At 31.8% G+C, this 13,522-nt stretch overlaps 1 protein-coding gene across 6 annotated transcripts in view; it reads right to left on the bottom strand.

Moving 5' to 3' along the window:
- AGTPBP1 (ATP/GTP binding carboxypeptidase 1) overlaps nucleotides 1-13,522 on the bottom strand; it is a 255,124-nt gene that overhangs the window by 127,952 nt on the left and 113,650 nt on the right. For all 6 annotated transcript variants that reach the window (XM_071216649.1, XM_071216650.1, XM_058301576.2 and 3 more), the window contains 3 exons: nucleotides 11,355-11,392; nucleotides 7,451-7,659; nucleotides 5,763-5,940 (listed from right to left, as the gene is read on the bottom strand). In XM_071216649.1, coding sequence (XP_071072750.1) covers nucleotides 5,763-5,940; nucleotides 7,451-7,659; nucleotides 11,355-11,392 — 425 coding nt within the window. The remainder of the gene's footprint in view (nucleotides 1-5,762; nucleotides 5,941-7,450; nucleotides 7,660-11,354; nucleotides 11,393-13,522) is intronic.

Here is a 13,522-nt window from a genome sequence, read left to right as displayed (position 1 = left end):
TTTTCTATTCCAATGATCTATTCCTTTACCACTGCCAATAATTAAAGAGTATTAATTACTATAGCTTGATCATATTATTAAAACTGGGAAGTAAAAATCAATTCTTGGGGAATTGGGGTTCAAACCGTGGACCTCTTTGACCCGTGTGGAGCTGGCCCATGTACAGTGCTGATGCGCGCAAGGAGTGCCCTGCCACACAGCGGTGTCCCCCGCATAGGGGAGCCCATGCGCAAGGAGTGTGCCCCCTAAGGAGAGCCGCCCAGTGTGAAAGAAAGTGCAGCCTGCCCAAGAATGGCACCGCACACACGGAGAGCTGACACAACAAGATGACACAACGAAAAGAAACACAGATTTCCGGTGCCGCTGATAAAGATAGAAGCAGTCACATAAGAACACACAGCGAATGGACACAGAGAGCAGACAACTGGGGATAGGGGTGGGGGAGAGAAATTAAAAAAAAAATAAACCTTAAAAAAAATGTATCAATTCTTGTTAGTTTTCAAAATGGTCTTGGGTCATTTATTATAAAAACAAAAATACTGGAAAACACATGTCTAACTAGGAAACTAGATAAAATTATACTACATCCATATGATGCAACCAATGAAAGGAATGAGTAAGGATTTTGCATAAAAATTTGGAAAACAACTCCAAGGGGCTTATTTTGTTGTTGCTATTGCTCCTATAAATGTGATCCACTTTTGCTTTATGTTTTCTAACTGGTTTTTGCTGATACACACACATATATATACACATATACTCACAAAGGAAAGCTCTTCATTTATCTTTTAACTAATATTTTATTAAGCTTTTGTTTTGCCTAATTCATGTTTTATAATTGATTCGCTTGGATTTGGTAGACAGACAATAATATCCTTCATAGATACTGAAAAAATTATTTCATCCTTTGAATTAATATCTTTCCTTTTCCTGTCTTACCAAACTGACTGCAGCTTTCAGAACTATGATAAATAATGATTTAGAGAGGTATCCTCTAATATTTCATTAACTATTTTTGCTCTTGGCTACTGATATGAATTAGATTACTCACCTTGTTCAGGAAATACCACTTTATTCCTGGCTTACTTTAAGGATTTTATCTGGAACTCGTAAATCATTTTTTTAATAAAATTTCTTTACTTTACAAAAATTTATATTTCTGATATAATCATTTGGTTTTCATCCTTTGATCTGCTAATAATAATTACACTAGTTTGCTGTGGTTTTTTTTAGGATTAGGATTAGAAATAGAAATGAATCTGTGATACACCTCTTTTTTTAATAAGATAAGTTGGTTTACAGAAAAATCATGTAATAAAAAAAAACCAGCATTCCCATATACCATACCCCTTTATTATTAACTCTTTGCATTAGTGTGATACCTTTGTTACAATCGATGAAGGAATAATTATAATTGTACTGTTAACTATAGTCCATAGTTCACATTAGGGCATATTTTTTTTCCCAATACAACACCCTATTAATACTTTGCATTAGTGTGGTACATTTATTATAATTCATGAAAATAAAATTCTTAGTTGGTCTAGGTGTCTCATACTTGAACAATACTGCTCAATTCAACTTGCTCTTGTTTTACTTAGGGTTTTTATATTTATTTTCATGAGTGACACCGGTCTGTACATTGTTTCAGGTTATTCTTATCAGGTTTTGTTTTTAGCATCATGTTAACGTCTAAACTTTCCTTTTTTTCTATGCTCTAGAAAATAAAGCATAGTAACAGATCTTGAAAGTTGAGACAACTCAACTATAAAGTCATCAGCATGTGGTATCTTCACTGAAGGAAACCTGATTGCATATTCAATTTAAGGTTTTCCACAATTTAACTCAATTTTAATTACTTATATTTTCCTAAAATAGTGTCCATTTCCATCTTATTTTCAAATATATAAGCAGGAGTCTTCTTTAACATCAACCTAGATTGATTTAACCTCCTCTGTTTAAACTGTCAAGAATGTAAGAATTATATGAAAATCACCCTCTAAAAGGTGTGAGGGTGATCTCCTTGTAATTCAAATGATTATAGCTTTATCTATGCTTGCTCTAACGTTTGGCATGAGTGCTATTATCTAGTTTGCATAAAATAATCTTTGCTTTTCTGTTTTAAACTTTTTTTAAAATTAGAGAACATGCAAGTTTACAAAAAAATCATACAGAAAATAGAGATCTCCTATCCCTTCCCCTCATTAACACTTCACATTAATGTGGTGATTTTATTACAAGTGATAAAAGAAGATTTTTATAATTATATTATTTACTATATTGACAGGGTTTGCTGTATTGTACAGTACTAAGGATTGTTCTTCCTAGTATCATATTTACAACATTAAAGTTCCCTTTTTAACCATATTCAACTATTTAAGTCAATGCTGTTAATTACATTTACAATGCTATGCTACCATAACCATCATCCATTATCAAAACTTTTCCATCATCCCAAGTATAAACTCCATATAATTTAAGCATTAAATCCCCATTCCCTATCCTGGACCTGATAACCTATATTCCAGTTTCTGACTCTATAAATTTGCTTATTCTAATTATTCCATATCAATGAGATATACAAAGATTTGTCCTTTTATGTCTGGCTTACTTCACTCAACACGTCTTCAAGGCTAAATATTTTTTTAATTCTGTATTTATATTTTGTATGATAGTAATACTGCCTTCCCCTCCTCTTTCAGGCTAGAGCTAACAGACACATTTGCCAAGCTTCCTGTCTTGCTGCTTTAGTCTCCAGGATTTACCAGTTAGTTGGATTTTGTTTTCTAACCCAATCTGAGAGTTTCTTTCTCTTAATGAAGCATTTTACTCATTTGGATATCTTATTACCACAATTGATTTGCTAGTTCTCAATTTGTATTAACACTCATAGCTTTCTGGGTATCTTTGCACAGAACTTCTTTACTCAAGAATTTTTTTCAAGAATAAAAAAACAATTTTATATAGAATTTCAAAGTGTTCCTAGTCTTTGATATCCATTCATGGATTTCTAACATTCAAGGATCTTGCATACTAAGAATCTCTGTTCTAGATAGTATTTTTACATTTGAAAACAAATATTTGGCCACTATTTCTATAACTGTCTGTTCAGAAATGTAAGAACAGTATATTAATCTATCAATATAAATTTTAGTTTATTTGTGTAAAAGACCTAGTTTATTATTACAGTATGTATCTCTGCCTAAGAATTATTTGATATTTTTCCTAATATTACAGCAATTATTTAGTAATTTATATTTAAAAGGTTTTAATGTCTAGTACAACTAACTCTTAAACCATGTGTTCTCCATTCTTGCTATCTTTAGTTTATCACTTGACTGGCTGGAGTAATATTTCATGTAATTATTTCAGGAAAGATACTTCCATTGCCCTACATACCTAAGAAAATATCTGTCACCTTCACATATGAATGACAACTCTTAAGTATTCAGAAAATCTTATGTCAGAATCCTTTTCCTTCAAATCGCCATAGACACATTATTATTTGGTATTTAATGTTCAAGAGAATAAGTCTTGAGGATTGTTCAATTCATTCATTAAAAACTATAATCATCAAAAAAAATGATAGGGATAGGGTGAATGTTAAAGAATAAAGATTATTTTGCAAAGTTTGCCCTATAATTCCCCAATGCAAAAAAAATTTAACAGCCTTGGGATGGGAATCATTAAAAAATCCGGTTATCGAATTTCAGTAAGTAAAGGAACATGTTCTTGAAAGTTATGAGAAGTTTTCTCTAGATTACGCTTAAGACAAAATTAAACAATTGTAGTATTCTCCAGAGTCTAATAATCAATATGCTGTCAAGGTTATTAATAATTCTAAGGTATTATGGAAAGAAAGATGTTTTAACCTTCTATGGAGGAAGAGAAAAATACATTTCTTAGGTAAACTATCATTGTTTCAATTTTATTCTGTTTGGCGGTAATCTCACTAGATTTATGTAGATACTGATAAAATAAGCTAGCATTATATCTATTAGATCTTTACAACAATTAAACAATGCAAATTTGTGTTATATAAAATTGGTTTTTGTTGTTTTTTTTTTAATTATTAAATGTAGTTATGTGCCCTGGAATCTGTAGAATGCTGAGGACAAAATGAAGGGCAGGAAGAACAACAATCTTGTCTTTATACAGCTTAGTTGAGGAAGGTAAAAAATAATAAAGATTGTGATATTATAAAGCTTATATGTGAGAAAATAATGGAAAGAAGAATAAGGGTGTTTCTTTGTGCAGTTGCTAGTAAAATCCTCCTCTCACATCTTAATCATAAAGGCTAGTTAGTCTAGTTCAGTGATCCATCAGTCTGAAGAAAGGGTAGAAAAGGAGCCAGCAGAAAAATGTCATCTCTCTGCCATTTTTCCCCATGTTTGGTGAATTCACTAACTAGAAGCCAGCTTTCTCTATTCCATCTGATTTTTGGGATGTCAAATAAAGAACCCCATAATATATATTCTTCCTCATCCCTGGTGTTACCCTGTCATATCTTAGAGAAATTGCACCAGCTTTCTGAAAGTTAGAACCACCATTTAAACCCCCTTAATTCTATGTTGAGATAAAGGAGAGAAAGGGATGCAAACTGCTCCTGGGATGCATCTCCAAGGTAGGCACTAGTGGCACCTCAACTTGGAGCCAGAGATATGGCATTTCTTGGAAGAGGGAGTACAGAGTTGATTCTCTACTGTAATCTATTCATATCTTAACCATAAGTAACAAAATCCTCTATGTTTGTTCCATGAAGACGCCCCACTTTCCTAGATTTCACAGTTAGTACAGATTCTCCTCTATTTTTAAAGCCTCTAGGAAAGAAGGAATTAGATCATTGTTTTCACTTAACTATCTTACACATAAGTTCTAGAATTAGTCTTGTATTTTTTAAAACTTTTAAAGAAGGTTTCTGAATAACCCATTTTGATATTTTGTGTTGACTAAACTTGTACTTTAAGAATTAAATATTTTAAAAATAAAATCATAATAGTGTACTCTATGATATATACCATTGATACAGCAATATCAAAGATAATAAGACTATTATTACTTGAAAAATGTTTTAAGAAACTTTTTTCAAATAATTTTTTCATGAATAAGACTTTCTTTTTTTTCATGAAGTGATCGACTGACAAGAAAATATTATAGAAATTCCATTAATAGCCTAGACCACTTTCTCTTCTATTTGCTAGATCTTACCAAATAAATTCTTTTTCTACACATTAAGAAGTTTAAACTTTTACCTCCTTTTACATTTACAGTATTGTACAGAAAAATGGCATATTCTACAGAAAATGTCAGAGTCTATTCTGATAATTTCCTGTTTTTCATTCAGGTAAGTCATATACATGCAAGTTTTTGGGAGGCATAAGCAATGTTTTTAGTGATTAAGTCTTTTAACTGAAAACACAAAGTTCACTAAAAAGTTATAAACGTGATTTGCTAAAACTACAAATTACAGAAAACCTTTGTAAAAAGCTACAAACACAACTGCCTAAGTATTGAATGTTTACATTTTTGTACTTTGGAAATTTATAAGATACTTATATTTTTCCACAACTCACATTTATGTATAGATAACACATTCAATACTATTTCCCTTAATTACTATACCTCAATTTCTCATAAAGGAAAATTTATTAACTAAAATATAATATGAAAGTTTATCATGTTCAATAAGGCCTTCTTTTACACAAGTAAAAAGGTCAACAGACCTGCACAATACCAAGCCAGCAGTTACCATGTGGTCCTACCTTCAGGGGGTAAACTGTAGAGCTGGGCCACTGGGCCAGTTACAGGAATGACAGGCAACTGGAAATGGAAAGAACTTTTAATCGTTGGGAGTGGCAAGCGATTTTTAGGGAAACACTTCCTCATTATCAGACTGGAGGTGTTGACAAGAGGATCAAGGGTCCTGACTGCCAAGCATTCCTGTTTTTTGAGGGAAAAAAGAAAGAAAACGTGTCTTACATTGTTCTTCAATTTCCTATTACTTCAGAAAGTAATATATTAATAATTGTCTAGAGACAAATACCACAAAAAAACATTTATTTAACAAAGTGTAATTATAAAATAGTTTTGCCTATGCAGAAGTATCTTTTTATAAAAAGAAATCTTTGGTATCAAGTCACCAAAGTTACTATGAATGACTTAGGGGGCACTTAGCATGCATAGGGCAAAGAAATTTAAGGGAAGAAGGAAAAAAAGAATTTCGATTTAGTTTAAAAAATAGTAAGAAATCAAGAAAGATGTAAGAAATAAAAAGAAAACAGAGATGCCATGCATTACCTGGGCCTTTTATACAGTCACCTCTCTTAAGATAGCTGTTCAATTTGTGTAATAACCTGAACATCACCATTTTAAGTTTTAAGAGATTGATGTGTATCCTGGTATCTAATCTTGAGAAAGGTTAAGATGAAGAAGGGATCTGAACTATGTCATATAACAGTATTATGGAGAATTGACTCTTTGATGTTACTTCGATACACAGTAAAGTTTTTAATATATAGTTTTACATCTGTGCTTTCATAAGAGATGAGTAATTAAGGGTCAGAAATGTCAAGTGGCATAAACAAAGATACCTATCAAGGATTTAAACCAGAGTCTCTGGCTCCATGTACCATGCTCTTCCCCATATATCAAATATCCAACCCTGTCTATACTATGAATAAGGAAAAAAAGTGCAGGTGATTAACGTAGATAAGAAATGAAGGTAACAATGAAATGTGTGATCAGATATCTTAACTACTGACACAAAGAAAGAGATTATGTTTGTCATGTGTAAGACCAAGAGGACATGCCTAATATAAATGACTAAAATTCTCAAAGGCTGATTTCTTTCTAATAATTATAGCCTTATAAAAACAAAAAAGTGCATTAGAACATCCCTATCCCCCATAGCTGATGGTCTTCTACAGATACTAGAAAGGATCCTGCTGAAGATACTGTCGAGACTGTTTATCCTTAAGATGGCAGAACTAGGACTCCCAACTCCAGGTTTCACTTTCGTATCTTCTCTACTCAAATCAGGTTCTGTTCACCAGGTAGACATGAGAGCACTTACAGATAACGCAACTGCCTTACAAAGGACCCACAAATACCTTCTAAGGGGAACCCCCAGAACTGAGTACAACCAACTGCATATCCTAGAAAACATGACGTGGAATCCCTTCCCGCACTGTGGTTGGATTTATACATCTTCCTTATATTTTGGGGTGGAAAAAACATCTCTCATTGCAGAGATGTGCACTGACCAATTTCTCCAACTCAGTCTGAGGTCATATGTGAGAAATGACTTTGTCTTTTGCTTTTAACATTATTTCAAATATATTTATCACACTTTCACTTTTCTGAGTTTTTATACACCAATTCAGTTTTCTTAAGAACCAAATTATATCATTAGTACACAATCACAATAATAGGAAGAAAATTTAAAACTCACTTGTGAAGTGTTATATAGAATTTTCATCCCATTGGCATCAATAAAAGCTTTTCTTCCCAATTTAATGTTCGTAACACTTTTTAAACTCTGTAAAATTCCTTTCCGAATGAGCATGTTTCTATGCCGATTATCATGGCGGTGCCAATCTACATAAATTGTTAAAAGCACTTGGACATATCCTCTGTCTACAGCTCTCCTGGCATTTGTTTCTTTAACAAAAGAAAATTGAGAAAAAATTTTACAAAAATTACAAGAGAAAATGGTAGAATAAATCAAAGAACATCCCCTCAATATTGTGATGAATTCTTATAATTCTTTTTTCTCCAAAAAAAACCAAGGTAACTACATATTTAAATATTGTGTACCTACTAAAATAAATACAAGTTCCAGAGGGCAAATTACAACATTTTCCAAAAAGCTACCCATATATTGTTTAGTAGTTTATAAATACCAAAATCTCATTTTTAAAATTAAGATTCTATCTTTTCAAATGTTCATAGTAACAAAGTTTCATGTACTTTAAAACTTAAGAATATGTCCAGTTTGATTACACCAATGGAATATATTTAACTTACTAGCTATGAATATGATTTTAAATCATTATCATTATTGTTACTATTACAAACTTCTGTGCTTTTGTTGAAATTAACTCAGTTTGATTGTAGCTCTTTTGCCAAACTTTGTTTCTAATAACTTAATTGCTCTAATTACCTAGCATTTACAGAAAATTCATGCTATACAATACTAAGTTGAAAGCACTTATACAACTTCAGTAAATGAAATGTTGAGTATTATATGATTAGAACTCAGTGTACTCCAATGTAATGAAAACTATACTAAAAGTTTTTTGTAAATGGTTGATTTTACTGGAGTAAAATATTGGAAATAAGTCCACAAATTTGGCCTGATTTTATTATTTTTCAAATGTTGACATTTAAGATGATTAACCAAAAGGGTGCATTTTACTAAGACGGCACCTAGGAAATCATTTATTAACATACTGAGCCATCCAGCATCACATTGGTGGACCAATAATAAAAGGTGCAAGATAATGTGGAATGCCAATACATCTGAGATTATTTAGTTACAAAGAAATACCAATCTCCTCCATATTTCAAACTTAGCTATGAAATGACCCCTTGGTTCAGGGCTTGGACTCTAAGATAGCACAACAGTGGACTACAGTGATTTTAGGTGCCTTAAAGAATTACTGCAGTTTGCAAATGGGCTAATACATACCTACCACATAATGTACAGACACTGGGATAATAAAATTTATTAACTCCCTCTCAGAAATTATGTTCTGACACATCAGAGCTAGAAGAAACCTCCAAGGGGAAGAAAGCTTCCATATGCGAAAGTTTTAAAATTCCTATTGTGCCTAGAATAGAAAATTTGCTAAAACTGTATCTATGTACAAAATAAGTTCAACTGTTTTGATTAACAAATGTTTCATGTATTTTAAATTAATATATACACTTCATTTATACCAATTGGAACATAAGCCTTTAGCTTATTAGCTGTAAATATAATACTCTTAAAAAGTCATTATCATAATTCTAACTTCTATTAAAAACTTTGTGTTTTTCCACTGGAATTCTCAATAGCCTAAATGGGATTTAATCTTTCTTTATGAAAGAATACATCAGGAACATAGCCATAATTCAAACACATGTACTGAGTGACTCTTAAGGGAAGTGAAGAGAGCTACAACCTGCAACTGAGCACAAGTGAAACAGATTAGTAAAGGGATCTTTATTCATGTGTTCAGGGCACCAAACTCCCAATTAGCCTATATCTCTTCTTCCTTATCTAATTAAAAGACACTTTAGGTTTGACTTTAGGCTGGGGTTTCTAGTCTATGTTCCCAATGATGTCAACCGAATTATCTTCCTGAACTATGTATGTATGCATATTCTTTACTCTACAGTCTCTCACATCTATTATAGTTATTTAAAGCAAATGACTGTCCCCTCACAAAAGCAACCTTTGAAAAATCAGTGAATAAGGATGTTCCAAATGCCACGGTACATTTAAAATATACAATGTGCCACTAAATGTTATTTTGCATTGTTAAATTTTTGTTCTATTTAGTGCCCATTTGAAAACATACTAAGTATAAATTAGAGTCATTCTACTTGCCAGTAATTATTTTATCCTGATGGAGTACAGACAAATTTGCCTGCCACCCTCCTTTAAAGAAGAACAAAAGGAGTAAAAGGAAGCTATTTTAAAAACTGAGATATCAGATTTTAGTCATCTTAGGTTAACTGATTTCTATAAAACACTTGAAACTTATAATAATTTTAGTTTTCACTGATCTAGAATTAATGATTTTGTCATCTGTGATCCCTGAAAATTAGTAAGCTTTAATAGTTTTAACAGATATTTTAATTCACTCGAAATTAAAAATATTTTTATATTAATATAACAATCGCTATACAATTTGAATGACAAAGTCAGGGATCATCAAATTAAGACTACAAATATCTATTTTGTTTTGTTTTTAAAGATTTATTTACTACCCCATCCCTCGTTGTTTTGCGCCCATTGTCTGCTCATCTTCTCTTCAGGAGGCACCAGGAACTAATCTTGCAACCTCCAAAGTGGGAGAGAGGCACTCAGTGGCTTGACCCACCTCAGCTCCCTTACAAATATCTTTTTTAATTAATCCAAATATTCTGAAGTTTATCACATCATATATGAATATAAAACTACATATTAATCTGAGAACCACATGTTTCATTTCAAGAATAAAATTGTTAAATAAGAAGGCTGGTGACTTTTTTATATTTCATAAATCTTTACTAAATTAATCATTTTATGCTACTCAAAAAAAATAATTCTAGTAATTCAAACTTAAGGGCAAGAAAAAAATGTAAAGCCATCAATACAAAGCTTTAAGACTAAAATGCTATCATGGTTAAATAGAATATTAATTTTAATCAATCAATCATCCATGAGAGTGTCTTTTATTTATTGTTACTTACTGATATCGCTAATGAAAATTAATATTTAAAATAGAGATACTATGTTGGAGAGAAAAAAAGAACACAAACGTAAATGATTACTCTCCAAAGGCTTATCATAGTAAGATATATTTACTCCAATGCTTCAGTTTTGAAAACAAAGAAAATGTTTTATTGTGTAAATGACTTTATTAGTTTAGTCTAATGAACTTATTAGACTAATAAATTCATTTAACAGTCACTTTTTTTTTTAAGGTACCAAGGACAAATATTGAACCTCCGACCTTGTATGCAGGAAGTCGACACTCAACCACTGAGCCACATCAGCGTCCCTGATATGGTTTTTCTTTTGTTTGTTATTTTTGTTTTCAGGAGGCACTGGGGACCAAACCTGGGGCCTCCCATGTGGGAAGCAGGTGCTCAACTACTTGGGCCTCAAGATCTGCTCCAAACAGTCACTTTTTAAATGTGATAAATTTGAATTTACAGTAGAAATAAAATTTCTAACGAAAGTATTCTAAGTGAAAATCCTATGTGATGTGTATTATGTTCAAGATATTCCACATGGTAAAAGTTCTCAATACCATATTAGTTTCACTTTAAAGAACAATATTCATATAACATTGATATGCTGTCTTCCTCTACCAACGGAGCTTTATGTTTATATATATAACCTAAAAGTGGAAAGTTAATGTATTTGAATAAATTATAAAAATGTTCTGAATAAATTATAGTTCAATTAATATAACATGAGGTTAGTTACAATGAATATCAACTGTACTAGAAGATAAAACAATTTTTACATTATATTATAAACCAGCTTTAAACTATGGAAGTTTGGACATAGACTAAAGCTACATTTCCAGTTTCATTAATATAATAGATATAATACTTGGAGAAATAGAATCTAGTATTTCTGGTATTTAAAAACTTACTTGATTTTAGCAATGCAGCAAGAGTGTCTAAAGCAACCCTGTCAACACGAGAAAACACAAACAACAACAAAACTAGTAAAATTAATCTACAATAGTAAATTCACACAATCGTTTGATAATTATCCTATTATCTATTCCAAAATTTATCTTTGTTACTGTCAATTACACATGGTGTTTCTCAATATGCATCTTCCATTAACCTTAAAATCAAATATGAGGAAGACTAAAGTATCAATAGAAAAGCACCAAAAAAATTTTTTATTAACGTTGCAAATCTTTATATCAGAGTTAGATCAGAATCATTATTGTGCCTGTATCTGATACTGACAGAGGAACCATACTATTTTAAATCATAGTTTTAAGAATTAAAACAACTCCAAAGTTCTATAGATATTTCCTTGGATTTCTCACTTTTGAAGTAGTTTAGCTCTATCAAGCAATAATACTCATTTTTAAGGTTATTTTAAAAAGCAAAATATTTTGAAAGTTGGAGATTTGGGTAGTATGAGCTCTTAACATTTTTCAGCCATAAGGCACCAAAGAGAAAAATGAGCCTAACCAACGTCTCAAAAATCTTATTACCTTTAGAGGACAAAGGAACAGCTCTAATAATTGAAGATACTTATATTTTCTTTGAACATAAATACTGAGTAACCCACAGGGAAATCAACCACCATTAATCAACTTTAAGAATATACATAGCACCATTGTGGAAACCTGTAATTCAAATAGTTTAAACATTTAAAAAGTTAACTGAAGAAATGGCACTTAATTTCAATAACTTTAAAAACATACGGCTACAACATACTAAAGAATCTCTCATAAGATTTCAACTACTAAAATTAATTTTCATTAAAATATGTATGTTGTCAAACTTAAGCATTTCATTCATCATTAAGCATTTGTTGAATGCCTACCAGATACCCACAGTAACAGGTTCTTCATGGATATAACATTAGAGAACAAACTTATATATTCTCAGATAATTTTACAATCTACATAAGTTTTAAAAAAATGTAAACAACTATGAAAAAAAGTATTCAACAAATGAAAGCCAAACATGAGGCAATGAAGTAAAAGTTGCATATAGTAGTGGTAAAGAAGTTGGATGACCAGATGTAGATAAAGGTAAACAGTATAACTGATTAGAAGGAAGTTACGGTTTAAGATAGATATTGGTTCATAGTAAGAAATTTTTCATAATTTTATAGTTATGTAATAAAATGTACATGAAATCATAAAATTATCAAAATAAGGATGGCTTTTAAACTGGCCAAAATTACACATAGAACTATGGATCTTCTGAGAAAAACTACAATTTCTGAAAAGTAAAAAACTTCATTCAGCAAAACCTGATAAATGCTAGACACAATTATAGGTGCTTTAAATATGTGTTTTCTATTTAATTTTTATTGGCATATTTTTATGAATAAGAAAACTAAAAGCTTCAGCAGTTATATAATTTCTCTAGGTTCACATAAAAACCAATTGGTATAGTAGAGCAGGTAGAGTTCAGTCATTAAGCACCTGCTTCTCATGTACGAGGTCCAGGTTCAATGTCTGGTACCTCCTGAAAAGAAAAAAAACAACAACACTAAGCAGCATAGAAGATGAATAATATAAGCTCCCTATTGAGAAAGGAAATGATAAAATAAAAAATGTCAGTCTCCCTATAAGAAGGCAATCTGAACTTCCACTTCTGGCAGAGCTGGAGTAACAGAAACTGTATCTACCCTCCCACTTGATAACAATTAAAATGGACAAAATATATACAAGAACTGTTTAAGATATTGGACATCAAGAAAAGACGGAGAGTGATCCATAAGAGATGAGAAGCAAATGAAGTGGGCCCTATGACTGCCCCAGCATAGTACACAGGCAGAGCCTGGCAGATTCCTGAGCTGAGCACAAATAACCCTTGAGCTGAGGAAACAGAGTCCAGGAAGACCAAGCTGGAAGGGAAGGAAGGAGGGAGGGAAAGAGGGAAAGAGGGGAAGGGGGAAAGGGGGAAAGGGGCAAAGAGGAAAAGGGGGAAAGAGGGAAAGAAAGCTGTACCAAAAGAGAAGCCTAGAGATTTTCAGAGGCTTACATTTGAATACTGAGCAAAAATCGTTATGAGTGCATACATGAGAAATAATTACCAAAGGCTGGGGAAAAGCCATCTAAAA

The sequence above is a fragment of the Dasypus novemcinctus genome, chromosome 8, assembly GCF_030445035.2.
Source record: "Dasypus novemcinctus isolate mDasNov1 chromosome 8, mDasNov1.1.hap2, whole genome shotgun sequence".
Classification (NCBI taxonomy): domain Eukaryota; kingdom Metazoa; phylum Chordata; class Mammalia; order Cingulata; family Dasypodidae; genus Dasypus; species Dasypus novemcinctus.
The sequence above is the reverse complement of the archived record's forward strand: the minus strand, read 5'-3'. Positions and strand labels throughout refer to the sequence as shown.